The sequence below is a fragment of the Amblyomma mixtum genome, chromosome 8 (assembly GCF_055824585.1).
Source record: "Amblyomma mixtum isolate Tamu chromosome 8, ASM5582458v1, whole genome shotgun sequence".
Lineage (NCBI taxonomy): Eukaryota > Metazoa > Arthropoda > Arachnida > Ixodida > Ixodidae > Amblyomma > Amblyomma mixtum.
The window spans coordinates 18,182,163-18,198,525 of record NC_143019.1 but is presented as its reverse complement, the minus strand read 5'-3'; the positions used below and the strand labels follow the sequence as shown (position 1 = coordinate 18,198,525).

The window sequence follows — 16,363 nt, the reverse complement described above, 5'->3', positions numbered from 1 at the left end:
TTTTTTTCCAGATGCCGCTTTAACTGTTAAAGTTAACAATTTTTTGCTACAAGTGGCGACGTTTTGAAGTAAAGTTTACTGACTCGGTGCGATTGCAGAGCGTTGGGAGGGAACGTCGTAGACGACGCGGTAACGCGTTGCGTTCCTCCCGCGCATGGCCATCGATTTTTGTGACGCGGTAACCATGGAGACAAGGCAGCGCGGTGAGAACAACTGGGCTGGCTCCTACTGCTCCTTCCCGATCACTCTCGAGCGAGATGTTTTCTGGGCGGTCCCTGTCTTGCCGGTTTTTACGTGTGGAGTGCTTCAGATTTTCCGTGAGCATCCGCAGGTCTCGCGCGCTGCATTGATTTATATACTTTCTCGTAATAATCAAGCGCAATTAGTAATTTACATATGTTCCGAAAAGGACCAGCGGATCAAAAAAATCCGAACCGGTTGCGAGGTTCTCAACAGGATGCATAATTGTGATATTAACTTTCCTTTGATGATAAAAAAAAAAAGATACGAATGTCAAGAAAAATTCCCCGAAGCTTCAGATAAAGACTGGCTTGCGTTGTTGGAGAAAATGGACTTACTGTACGACCTAAGTTGCAAAAGATGATTTGTTTCCAGTCCAGTCCTGTGGTTTATCTTTCTGCATCGCTTTTGCTTGGCTCGCGAGGAATTGTACGTCTGTTTGCGGAATTTATTTGTGCAATTTCGATAATAAGTTCAACTCATGTTAAGCGGTATCTGCGAGCTTAGCTTGTTGCATCTGTTGTTCTATATGCCTGTTTTCTCACTCCCATATCAATGCTTTATTATCTGGTAGGCGCGATTATTTAGGTTTGAGCTCTCGAGCAGCTACCCTTCCGTTTTTCTTTTAATGTGAGCCATCACAAAGTTCGGCATCTGTCTCATCCGGCTTCAAACTCTTTCATTTGTTGGCATTAAAAAGTGTTTCTCTTAGGCTGAGTTACAAATTACAGCGTGGCACTCTGAGCCGACTAATGAACAATGACGTCACAAGCGAGATGTGAAAATCACCGGTCGCCCTCTCCATTGCCGAGATACAGCAACGCGCGATGCTCTGCGCTCTACATTCCGCAGCACCAACCGACGCGTGGAACTGTGCTCATCATCTGATGTTTACATGGCAGTGCGTTGACTCCGCCATGCGCGCACGGTTACACTGTGCCAATTACGAGTTGACACCCGTCGTTTCGGGTTTTAGCTGTTCGACCGGCGGGTACGTGACTTCAAGAATACTACGGCGGCCGTCAGAGCCCATTCCGGTGCGTGCGAGGGTCGGCGAAAGCAAAAAAAAAAAAGGTTAAAAAAAAAGACGAGACGATGCTTGTGGCAGGAGACGAGGGGGAGGAGGTTCTTTGACTGGTGGCGCCTCCTCGCGAGCGCTCGGAAATGAGTCGAAGAACCCTGGTTTTGGTCGCAAACAAACATGGACGTCCACGGTCGGAAAGCCGAGTTTACGTTTAATTGCGACGGATAGACTGTGTGCTGCGAAGACTGAGCGGCCGCCAGCACGGACGAGCACGGAGCCTCGTCGCTGTTGACGAATGTGGCGAGGTTTCCGTGACAGCCAGCGTTGCTTAGGCCTAGCAATGGGACGAAATGGCCGCGACTACTTTCACACGGAGATGGGCGCGATGGAGTTTTCCGCTTTCATGAGGTAAGAGCAGATGCATCTTCGCCTTTCCTTGCACAGCGTACGGCACGTCGAACGTATACGTTGCCAGTAAGGCAACCGGTGTTGTCGTGGATGGCAGTGTGTGGCTGTCAGCGGTGGCGGAATGACCATCGCTCCGGTGACGTGGTAGAAAAAAAAGCTATCGATTCGACTCGGGTCCGATGTTTTTGGCCAAACATATTTCTGGTCTCACGAAAATAATGAACGTAGGATGAATGAGGAAAATTCGCTCAAGAAGTGTTTGGGAAGACAAGCGAACTAGTTTCCTCGTGAACGCAAGCTAGCCGAGAGTGGTTGCGGCGGCGAACGCCTCTAGCATCGTAATCGAATTGTGTCTTGCGCTTTGATCAACAGCCGCTGCTTACTGCCTTACGTGAAATGTTTGTTCTAGGTATAAAATTTGATTTGTTCTGATGTGCATCCAAGAGCCGTAAAAGCGCTTTTAAGAGGCTCAGGAGTTGTTGCGAGGCCTGACGTTGGTCAGAGTGACTGAGGAAGTTGAGCGTATCGGCCACATCGGCGTATAATTGGAGGTCGGGAAAGCTAAGACGCATCGCTTGTTATCCGCATTACGCTTTGCTGCTGACCTCCTGTCGGAATAGAATAGGTTGGTGTCTGCCTCAAACGGCATCCGACATCGGCGATCACTCCTGTTGCCGCGGTAGTTAACTGGTGGTTGACGCCAGTGAGCGTCATGGTTTCAGGATGGCTCAAGTGTTGCGCTGATCACCGATCAGTAGTACTACGCCGGTAGTATCACTCGGTAAATCTTGAATGCGTTCAATAAAAGGCTGGTTCTAAAGTGCATTGTTGTTGCGGTCCTACTTTTCGTACAGCCGATTGAATGCGTAGACATTGAGGTCAGTCGCGTCGTTAGGCTCCTTGCGTCATAACCGGCTGGGCCCTAGTCGCCTTTCAACGTCCGCGGAAACTGCGATCAAAAACATGACTGGCGGCAACGGCTTCAAGATAATACCTCTAGTCAGACAGATTATCACCGCTGCCATAGCCTCAGTGCTCTTTCCGAAGTTCCCAGCCGAATACGGTGCCTAAATTTGGAGTGTGACACGGATCGACTTTACGGTTGTAAAGTTTCGACTGGTAACTTGTATTAAGACGCTGTCATGATTACAAAATTGAAGCTACAAAGCTGAGTTGGTGTTACGTCGTCATCTTTCTAGCTTTTAGTGTTCCGACAAAAAATATTGCTCACAAGTGCTATGACAGCCTCCACAATTCAGTTTTGCAGCTGTGTTGAGAAATGCCTAGTTTCGCATTCAGACTTAAAACGCCGTTTATAGACATGTTTTCTCAAAAGCTCAAGAAATTCAACGAGGCAATAAAATCTGTATTTCTTACTGGCTAGCATTCAACCTTTTGCATTCAATCTTGAGACCAACACAGCTGTGGCTTTTTTTTTTATATAGCTCATAATAAATGCGTGCCTTTGAAAATCTGCTCATGATTTTGAATATGTTAAAGTTTTCTCTATGTAAGCATCAAAGCATAGTGTATGTAAGCATTAGAATGTATATGTAGGAACTGTTTTTGCGAATAAACTTTCTTAAGAGTTTTCTATGTGTGGGCATGGAAGCTGCAAGTTTAGTGTGAGGACAGGAACCTTATTTTGAGTCTTCTTCTTAATCTTGTTGGGGAGACATCATCCAATTGCAGGGCTGTAATGTGACAGGAGAGCTGTGCATGGCCTTGAGCAGGCTTGTCCAGGCTTGTCTAGAGTGCCCGAGCCGTTTGCTTTGGCGCAGAATATTTGCGTAGCTGGTCTGCTTGAAGCACGGGGCTTGTGTTTTTGCCATTTCTAGTTTTTTGCGGCTGCTTTTGAGTGCTAGTATTGTCTGTGGAACTCAAATCCTTCTTTAAAAACTTGCTTTGCTCTGCAGAGCAATGCTCAAACGCTCGAAACAAGCTTGTACTATTTTATCGTGATAGTAGCTCATGCTTTTTTGTGCGGTAGTCTTGCACAGTCTTTTCATTCAGCTGTTAATAACTAGTTGTACTAGATGTTATAACTGTATTCAGGGAAGTAATATGCAATGAGCTGCTATGTAGCCACATATTCGATGTTAGCATTCGGGTTATAATCTCCGAAGACCAAATTATGGTGTGATGCAACATTGATTTCAGTGTCGCTGTCTTGTTTGCGTTCGCTGGCAGGGATTCAGATTGTCTGAACAAAAAAAAAAACAAACAAATTATGCTGTCGTCATTTTGGGTGGTGTGAGCATCGGAATTGCAGTCATTTGTGTTGACGGCATCTGTTGAAACTGGCTGGCTGTATTTTTTTTTTTTTTTCGGTTTTGGGATCATACATTGTGAAGAAATGGCTGGAATCATGAATTTCTTGGCAGCTGAACTTATTTGAACTTTTCCATTCAGGCATTCTTTTCCAAATTTTAAAGAGTGCCTTCGCCCTGCTATGCTATTTCACATCTATTTTTAGTGAACTCAAGAGTTTCAGCACTCATGCCAGCTGCATTGTGAACAATACTTCTGTAAAAGGCCGCAAGTTTGTGACGGTGGTCTGCGTGTGAAGCACTGGAGTGCTTCCATTGTTAGCACTCCTTTCTTTTTCGTGCAGGCTCATTTAAGAATGGTCTGCTCCCACTGAATTCATTCTATATTGAAGCAGCAGAATGTCACCATGTTCTTTGATTTGGACAGCACTCTAAGATTGTGTTTTGGTTGATGACCATGGAACTTTCCACTCACTGTGGCGATGTCTAAATGAACCCTGAAATCCTCTGCAGTAGCATCTTTCATAACACAGGCACATTGTTAGCAATTACGTCAGACCCCTGTAGAATTACATTTCTAGTCTGTCTTTTTTTGGTTGTGTGTGCGTGGCCAGAAAGATGTTTCGCGTATGCTTTTTATTGTTGAAAATATTCCCAACATCTACTTTTGCTTTGTCTTGGGTATTTAGGACCATACTGCTTATTGTCCGCCTTTCTTGTTCTAAGTGCCACTTTTTGTTATTCATCATTTGCAAAGGACCCTTTATGAAATTTGCCTTTCTTGCTCTCTCAAATCTGTCCCATTTGCTTGGGAATCAGCAGTACGCTAGCAAATTCAGGGATTTGCCTGATGCATCATTCCAAAGAGTGTCCAGTTATCCAACTCTGCACTGTCTACATTTCAACTGCTCTGACTCTACAATGATATGTTTGAGGTCCTTTCCTTTTCTAACAAAAACAAACTTACCTCCATTTGCTTTTTGTTTTCACTGCCTCTGTGGATGGCATGCTTAAGAAACTTGGGACCAGCTTGAGTGCTTGAAATGGGGTCTTAATATAAATTTCAACTTTGGGACCCTTCTCAGTGCACACATAAGACTTGTAGTTTTTCCGTTTATTTGGAACTTTGCCATTAAATCTAATGAAGTGAATGAGGAAGTGGAATTGACAGCGTGCATTCTTGTTTTTTCGCAGGGATCGGTGGGCGTAGCGGATGGCCGCTCCTCCGCCGGGCAGGGGTGGGCCTCCGCCGGGGCCAGGTGGCGGGGCCGGCCCCCGGCCCCAGGTGGCCAGCCTCAATGCCTACCTCACCTGCCGGCTCTGCAAGGGCTACCTGGTCGATGCCATGACACTCATCAAGTGTCTCCACTCCTGTGAGTCAGGTCTTCCCTGCCTCTTGGTACCGGGGATTGAGGTCACAATATTTCACGCAGTGTTACCGGGGTATGCCACTTGGGGCACCTGTCATTGCACGATGGTGATCGTGTTATGGAAATATGGAGACCAAATTTTTGGTTCTGTTTGTTCCTTGGAATGGACCTTAAAACTGCAACGCAGCAGCCTGTTTCTACTTTTGAGTGCTTTAACCTAAATTGTGGCAGGTAGTTCGGGCAGGTAGTGACTGCAGATCTGGATCATGAGAGGGAAATAACTAGAAGAATAAGAATGAGGTGGAGCGCATATAGCAGGTTCTCTCAGATCGTGAATGGCAGTTTACCACTATCCCTCGAGAGGAAAGCATACAACAGCTGTATCTTACCGGTACTCACCCATGGGGCAGAAACGTGGAGGCTAACGAAGAGGGTTCATCTTAAGTTAAGGACAACGCAGCGAGCTATGGAAAGAAAAATGATAGGTGTAACATTAAGAGGGCGGAGTGGGTGAGGGAACAAACGCAGGTTAGTGATATCCTAGTTGAAATTAAGAGGAAGAAATGGGACTGGGCAGGGCTCGTAATGCGAAGGCAAGATAACCGCTGGTCCTTAAGTGTAATGGAGTGGATTCTAAGAGAAGGCAAGCGTAGCAGGGGGCGGCAGAAAGTTAGATGGGCGGATGAGATTAAGAAGTCTGCGGGGATACAGTGGCTGCAACTGGCAAAGGACAGGGTTAATGGAGAGACATGGGAGAGGCCTTTGCCCTGCAGTGGGCGTAGTCAGGCTGATGATGATGATGATGATGAACCTAAATTGTAGGTGTAGATAACGCAACTCTTCTGGTATTTGCTTTTTCACCACGGTTATTAACCTATGGCAAATGGAGTTTCAGCTGACAGGATGCAGCAGGGAAGACGAGTGAGCTATCATTGGGCAGCCGTCAACTCCACATTCGGGGCTCTAACCATTCGGTGTAGACCAAAGTGAACATGTTCATTTAATGGTTAGTTCAGAATGTGGTTCCGCCACGCATGTTGCTTGGCTCAGTGGTTATGGTGCTCGGCTGCTGACCCGAAAGACGCGGGTTCGATCCCAGCCTCGGTGGTCGAATTTCGATGGAGGCGGAATTCTAGAGGCCTGTGTATACTGTGCGATGTCAGTGCGCGTTAAAGAACCCCAGGTGGTTGAAATTTCCGAAGCCCTTCTCTAAGACATCCCTCATAGCCTGAGTCGCTTTGAGACGTTAAACTCCCATAAACCAAACCATAAACCAGTCACAATGTTAAAGTCTCTCGCACTGGGCAAATGATTTGTGGTTGAGTTTCTTCTCATGCTGTTCTGGTTCCAGTTCCGTGAATGGTGGCTGTGATGTTGAAGTATAGTTAAAGGTCAAATATGGCATTAAAAAAAAATTGATTACAGCTGCTCGGCCATTTATGTTCATTGCTGCTGTTACACTACCAGCTTCTCCCAAAAACCAAAATGACAGCAGGTGAAGCGGTTCTGATATTGCTTTTTTTTGTGTGTGCGTCACGTCATAGTGTCATAGTCGCTTGCTGACACTGAAGACAAAACAACACGAGCGAAAAGTTTAGTTATAACTAATCATGGCAGACAGAAAGGACTGTAAGGAAAGTGATACGACTGTCATCTCAAAATGTGTGGGGAATCCCCGGACTTCTCCTTTAAGGCCCGTTCACACTTGCCCAAAAATTCGGCGAGCGAAGCGGATTCGGCCGCCGCAAAAACAGGGACCTGTTCTCACTTGTTCACGGGCAGGCAGGGCGGATCCGCCGCGTCACTGCTGTTTCTCGCTTTTCCACACCACGTCACTGCTAGCGGCATTCAGAGATATAGTGAGAAAAGAGCATAAATTTACGCTGTCTACGTACCATAAGCGTATGCATGCTTACGAACGTTAAACGCAGGCACATTCTCACTTTTAGTTCAGCGTATGCTAGCACAGACGCAAAAATAAACTCAGCTGTAGTGGCGCCATCTGGCTGTCAGGGCGGGAACCATTACTGTCAACAAGCCGACTCTGCTGTTAAGCCTAGAAGCGGCGGACTCGTCACTCTGAATAAAAAAAGAAAGCAAATTTATCACTTATCCGTTTTCTTGGAGGCGAGGTGAGAGGAAGCGAAAGACCTGTGCCGCATTTCTTGCCAGTGAACGCACCGAAAAAGGCAGCAACAACGAGAATTCAATCCGAAGCGGGGCGTCCGGCTTCGAAGGGCTCCGCCATGTTTGTCGCCGCGCGGCATGGGTCCAGCCCGATCGCCCTCGCCGCATCGCTCGGCGTCGAAAGCGGCCGAATCCGCTTCGCTCGCCGGATTTTTGGGCAAGTGTGAACGGGCCTTTAAAGCGATACTGAGAATGAATTGAAGTGGCCTGCGTTGATGGACTTCTGTGTTCTAATGATAAATATGCTAGGTTCACCGAAAGTGAACCGTTTTGAAAGCTGGAAAAGGTTCAAACATTGAATCCAGGCATCGTTGGCACTGGTCGGTTTCCCAAGCAAGCTGCAGTGTTCAGACAGTTTCTTCGTGCGCGAATCCCTGGGCCTAGGCTCTGTCCATTTGCTTCCAAGCATTGACCGTGGAATCCTTTTCGGCTTTGATGCCAAGAATTTGAATTGAGTGATGTGGGAAACAGAATCGTCCGTTTTATTTCTGTGTCAGATTTCCGCAACCATAAATCTGCTTTTGCATGTGGAATAAATGCCAGCATAGCCACAGAGAGCCAGACCATTTTATTTTTACTAAGAACAAAGGTTGCATGGTCTTCACTGTCTCTTTGAAGAAAAGCTTCTGTGTAGCAGAAAGGATCAGTAGGAGAAGAAAAAAAAAAAATTGTGGAAGGGTAAGAAAAGGTGGTCGACATGCTCTGTATTTGTGCAGCAAGTCCTAGTGACAACTTTGAGCTTTTAAGCAAGATGTAGGCTGTGGGTTGAGCATAGTGTGAAGCAGTATGAAGGTAAGCTCTTCAGGCCGAAAGGGAAGCTTTAGTAGTTTCTTGAGAATTCGAGGTGATTCAATAATTTGAATGTACTAATCTTGCAGGTGAATCATGCCGAGTAGTTTTGCGCTGCTATTTAAAATAAGGACGAATTTTCCAATTAAAAAAGCGGCGATGTTCAGGCTCCTCCTCAGTGCATCAAAGAAATGTGGAGAAACTTGTGACGGCGTCATTGTTACTGAAATTTCAAAAGTTCCTCTGCTTTTGCCTGCATGCTGTCGTCTGTCGTCAGGCGCCGCCAAACAACACTTCGTGGGCCTTACCTTTGGTGGCATTGATTTTCTTCCTTCAAGAAATTGTTTCTTCACTGTAGGCAGTGCACCGCTCTACAGTACGGTCCATTGTTAAAGGGAACAGGTGATCGCGTGCCCTCCGCGCTTCACGAAGCACTGCCGCCTAGATGCGGCGAGAATAGGTGGCGTCAGGCGCATGCGCGGAATGCTTACTACGCATGTGTCTTGTGCTGACAATTCCCACAATTTCTCGGCGGCAGCGCTCCGCGAAGTGCCGAAGTCACGCGATCGCATGTTCCCTTTAACAGTGGACCGTACTGTACATGATGTCATCATTGCAGCCCCTACCTGGTGCTGTGCACTACAGAGAAGCCTGAACACTTCTGAGGCTTTATTCGGTGATTACGTCGTTATTTAAAATGCGAGCACAAAAAGACTGACGGCGGCGCCACAACGCTTCGCTGGCTTTACCTTCTGTGGCATTGATTTTTTTTCTTCAAGAAACCGTTTCTTCGCTGTAGACGTAGCACCGCTGTTCCTGGTGCTGTGCACTACAGAGAAGCCTGAATGCCTATGAGGCTTTATGCGGTGATTACATTGCTGTTTCAAATGCTAGCACAAAAAGACCGCATTTTTACCTGCAAGTTTCACACATTCAACCCCTTTAAAGGAGTATAGACACCTAACTTTTGGGTGCACGTTTTCTTGTTTGTAAAGGTGCGTAAGGCATTTTATATATGGATTACCACGTGGATCTCCCGCGACCGCTGAATAATTTATAATCAAATTTCTTTCTTATGCTGTTTCAGTTTCAACAGCAGACTGGTGACTTTGATGTCAGAGGATGGTCTTAGGTCACGTGAAGCATGAAAAAACTGGAATATAATCACTGCTTCTACTTTAATTGTCATTCTGGCTCTTGAGGATGGCTGGCTTTAGCACAGCCACGCTCAGCTGTTGAAACCAAACTGAAATAGCACGACAGGAAAATTTGACTTTAAATTATTTAGCAGTCCTAGGTGAATATACCACATTCTGATTCATGCATAGCAGTGTCTTCCGCATCATTGTAGAGAAGAAACATGCTACCAAAATTAAGTGTCTATATTTCTTTAAGCCGTTCTAATTCTAAAAACTGTCAGTTGCCCTTTTAGCATACTCAAACTACTCTATAGCAAAATTTACTTTTGCAGGAAGGCTGAATGCAATGCATGCGAATAAATAGCCATTGAATTCATCTATCCCTTGTCATCATGTTAAAGGTGCACTGAAGAGGAATCTGAACTCGTCTTTTTGCCGCGGGAACTCGATCTACACGTTCCCAGCATTCTTAGAAACTTCGATTTATTGACCTGTGTGGCCGATTTCCCTAATTAAATCGAATTAATGTCCAGCTCCCGCCTTTTTTTTTAATTCTCCCCCGTACGGTGGGCGAAGTCGACCAACGCGCGGAGTGCCTTTCACCCAGTCCCGTGGCGGCTTGCCGCTCTGCCATCGGCGGAGTAATGCGTAGTAATCCGCAGAAGCAAATAGTCCGCGCGTATTTTTATTTCTGCGGGCTTATTTTGCGGCTATATTATCTGCGAATGAAACTATTTATTCACGGAAACCTAAAAAACAATATAAAGCGAAAGCAAAGCCTCCACGGAGCTGGCTGAACGGCACTCCACGCGTTGGTTGACTCCGCCCACCGTACGAGGGAGAATTCAAAAATAAAGGTGGGAGCCGGACATTAATTCGATTTAATTAGGGAAATCGGCCACACAGGGCAATAAGTCGAAGTTTCTAAGAAAGCTCGGAACGTGTAGATCGAGTTCCCGCGGCAAAAAGGCAAGTTCAGATTCCTCTTCAGTACACCTTTAAGTGTAAAGCTAATGCGTGTCGTACCAGGAAAAATTCGTTCCTCCTTTTTGGCTGGAACTATTAGATAACCTTCAAATGACATGAGACTGTATCTCATCAGTGCATGGCTGATTTGCTTGACCTGGTGGTATCTTTTCAACTAATTATAACAGGTGCATGCTCGTTGATGAAATTGGTTGTTTCACGCCAGTCTGGAAAGGCGGCACATGTGCATGTGTCGAATCTGTTTTTGTGTTCCGTGCTTCGTGTCCATATTGCACTCATTTCCGAGTTGCAAGTTCTCACAAAACCTTCTTTGTGGGACTGCTGCTTCGTTATGGGATGAGGAAGTACAGTTAAAACATTCTTTATTAACTGAAGCCCACCTGCTCCTTGTGCGTTAATTCTTACATGCCGATATCTGTGATTTACTTTCTTTTCGTCATTAGCACATGGCATAATACAGACTGGCCCCAAAAGGGCCAGGATATTTGGATGGCGCTGGTATGGAGGAAATGGGGGATGTTTAAAGTTGACCTTTATGTGGCCATGGTCTCTCCATGTCTTTTCTGCCTGCAAAGACGAAATAAAAACTACAAAATATGGCAACAAAGGCTTCACACATTTCCTTACCAGCATAGTGGAACACAGGGGTGACGATATTTGAGGCACATTTTAGTGACTAAAATAGGACGATTGACATCAAAGCCCTCTGAATGCATTGATACGGTCAGATTGAAAATTAATTGAGCTTCGGCAGGCTTGTTAATGGTAATGACGTGGATTTTGTGCATTGTTGTGCATGTCTGTAGAGCTGTTGCTGCGTTTTGCGGCTCTGGTATATCAGGTCTTCTTTTCTTTGCATGCCACTGTCTTGATAAACTTTCCGTTGTGTTTTGTGTCCTCCCAGTTTGCAGGTCCTGTATACTGAAGCACCTCGAAACCGGCCACACGTGTCCTGTCTGTGATCTCCGACTCTCCAAGATCAACATGGAGAGCCATCTCATGTGAGTGCCCCGGTTTCCATGTTTGCAATCGCCACGGCCGCCACTGTGTATGCCTGCTGAAGTTTTGCGCCATCATACAGTGTCTCATCGTGCTTGTTTTTTTCTGCGCAGGAGAGATGACATCTTGCAGAACGTCGTGTACAAGGCTGTTCCAGGACTCTATCAGAGTAAGGGCTCATTCGTTCGTTTTGAAATGCTAGAGGCACTCGTGTGTCGGGCAGTGCTAGGGCGCGTTAAAGAGTGTCAGGTGGTTGAAGTTAATTCAGAGTACTCTACTATCATCACTATCGTTCTCTCTCTCTCAGGTGTCCACTGTGATTGAGGTGGTGACTGTGCCTTTCCTTTCGTAAGAATGGGTTGCTATTTACCCCCAATTGCATGCATGCTTTTCAGAGGGCAATGGTAGCAAACAAAAGCAAAAAATTTAAGAACAGAAAACAAAGCTATTAATACTAGACAAAAGGGCGTGTCAGCAAGAGGAGTTGTATTATTGATGACGGCGGGGAGTTCCACAGAACCTTCATCAGGTTTTCCTTCCTGCTTGCTTTTTATACCAGTGTACATCTACGTTCTTCAGACATGTTCAAATTCTGCGCTGTGAAGTTTCTTTCTGATTGTTCCTTCGCGCCCTTTTTGTTCTGTGCGCTGAGGTTTGTCCCTGGGGCGCATTTATGTTAATCAGTGTGCAGCTGTGATTAATGCTTGAAGTACTTATCCTTGTTTTTTTTTATTTTTTTTATTTTTATTTATTGTACCCTCAGGGCCATAGGCATTACAGAGGGGAGTGGGTTAATTAGGATAAAGAACAATGAATACAATACAGTGAAAACAGGTAGTACAGAATAAATTTTCTCCAAATTAAAACAAACAACATTCACAAAGTGTAAATAACATAAAAGTACATAACACAGTGGAAACAGATATTACACATGAATCAACTTCTTTCAGAATAAACAATGTTAGCTATTGCGTCGTGAAAGGTTTTGTTATCGGCAATGGCTGCAATATCGGGGGGAAGGCGGTTCCATTCCACAGATGTGCGAGGAAGATATGAGTGAAAAGAAGATTTGGTGTGGCATGTTGGGATGCCAACCTTGTGGCGGTGATCGATGCGACGTGAAATGTATTCTGGGGGTGATATGAAATAGTCGTGTAGCGTAACGTGATGATATAGCTTGTGAAATAGTGTTAGGCGACCAACTTTACGGCGAGATTGTAACGGTGGGAGTGACACGTTAGATTTCATGGCTGTGATGCTTGCCGTACGGTTGTAATTTGAAAGAATGAAGCGAATGGAATTATTTTGGACTAGTTCCAAGGAATATACAAGGTTATCATGTGTAGGGTCCCATATTGATGCTGCGTATTCTAGTTTAGGACGTATAAGTGTTTTATAGAGTATAAGCTTAAGAGATGAGGGAGCGGCTGAGAAATTGCGACGTAAGTACCCTAACATGCGGTTAGCGTTATTAATAACGTAGTCAATATGAATAGACCATGTTAAATTTTGAGTGATATGAATACCTAGGTACTTGTATGTTTTTACCCAATCAAGAGGAGTGCCGTTAAGATAATATGAAGGAAGAGCGTTAGGTGCACGGGAAACACGCAAAGCTTTACATTTATTAATGTTTAATTCCATATTCCATGTAGTGCACCAGTCTGACACCAAATTGAGGTCTGACTGGAGAGTGTCAGTATGTTAACGTTATTTATTTCCCGAAATATTACACAATCGTCAGCAAAAAGGTGAATGTTGGAAGATATGGCAGAAGGAAGGTCATTAATATAGATTAAGAATAGGAGTGGTCCAAGGACCGATCCCTGTGGAACACCAGATAGCACGTTAGCAATCGGTGAATTAGTGTTATTTGCATGCACAAATTGCCAACGGTTAAGAAGGAAAGATTTAATCCAGTCGAAGACGTTAGGATTGAGATTAAGATGGCTCAATTTATGTAGCAGCAATTTATGACATGCTTTGTCAAAGGCTTTGGAAAAATCCAAAAAAATGCAGTCAGCACAGGATGAGTTGTCAAGTATGCGGTATAGCTTATCAGTAAAGGCAAGTAATTGAGTTTCACACGAGTATGTTTGACGAAAACCATGTTGCGCAGGTGTGAAAAATGAATTCTCATCGAGAAAGGTAACTACATGCTTGAAAATGATATGTTCTAGTAATTTGCAGCATGTGCTAGTGAGCGAAATGGAACGAAAGTTTTGAGGGGAGTGCTTACCACCGGACTTGTGAAGTGGAACCACCTTCCCAATTTTCCAGTCGTTAGGAAGGCTTGCTGTGTCGAGTGACTGTTGAAAAAGTTTGGTTAGTATAACTGAACTATAAGCACAAGTATTTTTTAGAAATTTAGCGCTAATCGCATCAGAACCAGGTGAAGAATCATTTTTCAGGGATTCAATTAATTTGGCTATGCCAGGTGGATCGATAGTTATAGGTGACATTGTCGGGAACCTGTGGTGCTGTATGTGAGGCAGATTAACGCTTGAAATGGAGGAAAAGCTTTCAACGAATGTGTTATTCAGCACGGAAGCACAAAGATCACTGGGGATAAGGTTACCGGAGGCATCTTGTAGTCTAATTAATGGGTCGTTCTCAGGGTGTATAACGCGCCAGAATTTCTTAACACTCGTTTTCAAAATAGTTGGTAATGTGGCAGACAAAAAGGTATTCTTTGTTTGTTTAATCGCGTTGACGTAAGCGTCGGAAGCAGACTTGTACTTCGCCCATCGCGCGTTAGATGGTGAAAGCTTCGCGCGGCGGTATAAACGTTTCTTTTTGTTAGATAATCGTTTGATGTGAGAGTTGTGCCAAGGTGCTTGTGGATTAGAGGTGACGATGCGCTTAGGGATATACTTATCAGTTAGTTCGTGAACCTTCGTTTTGAATGATATCCAGTTTTCTTCGACACAGTAGTAGTCGGAGTTAGCAATAAAGTAATCAACAAATATGCCCAGTTCATTGTCAATAGCGGCAAAGTTGGCGCGTTTGTAATCTAGAATGATCTTTTTTATTTTGCTCGGTTTTGGACGTGGTATATTAATGCAAAAATTGAGCAGAACGTGATCACTGATGCCTGGAAGATATGTTATATCAGTAGCTAACTCTGGATTAGTTGCTAGAATTAGATCAAGAGTGTTCGAAGCGTTATTCACTGTCCTTGTGGCTTTTGTTACTAACTGAGTTAGCGAAAACATGGCGCATAGTTCTAAGAATTCTTTAGCTTGATACGAAGGGGAAGATAAAGAAGGCTGCTGAGCAGTCCATGAAATAGTTGGAAAATTAAAGTCTCCAAGTAGAAAAAGTGGTGATGAAGGAAATCGTGCGCGAACAAGATTTATAGCATCGTGAAGTTCGTTAGTGAATGTAGACGAATAAGAAGGAGAACGGTAGCAGACGCCAATAATCAGTTTAAGATGACCTATCACTATTGACGCAAATATTAGTTCTAATTCGCTGAAGACTTGGATACATGAAGATGGAATGTCTTTAGAAATAGCAAGTAAGGCACCGCCGCCACGTTTGGCTATTCTATCGCAACGATATACCGAGTACCGATGAGCGTTACTGTTACTGTAGTTCGGGGGTTTTCCATATCTTGTTACACCCTTGGGGAGCCCGAAGGTTTTCAAAAGGCCTCCCTCGTTTCTTGGCTGTCGTCTCTCTCTGCCTGACATGCATGCAGAAAGGAACGGTACACCTAAAAACAATATTCAAATTGAACTTATAATTACTGTCCGTCTAGTTCAATAGTCTACTGTAAGCAATTACAGTCACATTGAGCCTAAAATATAGTGAGTGGTAGAAGAAAAAGGGAAAAAGATGGAAAAAAAAGCTCTCCAAGGGACTCAAGTGTTTTGCAGAAGCCAGTTTGACAGCCCTCACTTTAGTGTATTCATTGATACAGAGTCCAGTAGGAAATTTCTTGCTTTGATAACTGACCTTGTGGGTGTCCTTTGCACGTGGCCGCAGGGGAGATGAAGCGTCGACGGGACTTCTACAGTTCCAAGGGCAACAAAGGTGAGTTGAGTGCTGATTTTTCAGCATGTTTCTGGCTTGTTGGCCAGCTGTGGTGCATTAGCATATGTGGGCCCATGTTCTTGAGGTGTCCTAGGATGCTGACAGGCCCAAATGGGTGTGGTCAAAAGGGATACGTTGTCCCTTGCTCAAAAAAAAAAAAAAAGCATGGCGAATGCTGTCGCCTCCATTTTGAATTACATTAGTAGCATCGAAGTGTCCCTGTCCTTCAAACTCAAGCACAGCAACCTGTTTCTACTGTTGAGAGCTTTAATCTAAATTGTAGGTATATATAACACAACTCTCATGATATTTACTTTTGCACCACAGTTGTTGGACCTATGGCAAATGCAGTTTTAGCCGAGAGAATAAGAGGCCCGTGTACTGTGCGATGACAGTGCACGTTAGAGAACCCCAGGTGGTGGAAATTTCCGGAGCCCTTTTCACTACAGCGTCCCTCATAGACTGAGTCACTTTGGGACGTTAAAATCCCCACCAAACAACAGCACGGAAGACGAGTGAGCTATCATTGGGCAGCCGTCAACTCCACATTCGGTGCTCTAACCATGCAGTGTAGCATAAAATGAACATATCCATTTAATGGCTACTTCAGAATATGGGTCCTGGGGTGTTTAGCTACTGAGCATGATTCCTGGTGGGTTTGGCTGTGTTCTGAGTGGAATTGGGAAGTGCAAGAAATTGTTTTGTCCACAGATTACAACGCATGCTGGAAAAAAAAAATTTTATGAGCACTAAAAGAGTCCTCGACGGCCAGCCAATAAATAGAGTACCTTTGACCCTTTAACTGGTTGGGAGGGAAAGTGAGGCCACTTTGTGCACTGGCTCACCGCACTTGCTTGAAGTGTGGAGTGTAGGAGTGTAAAGCATGATGCTGTGTTGCTGGTAGCAAAAGTC

The 16,363-nt window shown here is 44.7% G+C and overlaps 1 protein-coding gene across 1 annotated transcript in view; it reads left to right on the top strand.

The window, feature by feature from the left end:
- The first annotated feature begins 1,375 nt into the window (after positions 1–1,375).
- Positions 1,376–16,363, top strand: part of LOC149331551 (uncharacterized) — a 34,731-nt gene continuing 19,743 nt past the window's right edge. Inside the window, exons 1-5 of the mRNA XM_089556715.1 lie at positions 1,376–1,672; positions 5,137–5,315; positions 11,319–11,415; positions 11,527–11,582; positions 15,404–15,451. Of these exons, the coding sequence (XP_089412841.1) occupies positions 5,156–5,315; positions 11,319–11,415; positions 11,527–11,582; positions 15,404–15,451 (361 nt within the window). The 5' untranslated portion in view covers positions 1,376–1,672; positions 5,137–5,155. The remainder of the gene's footprint in view (positions 1,673–5,136; positions 5,316–11,318; positions 11,416–11,526; positions 11,583–15,403; positions 15,452–16,363) is intronic.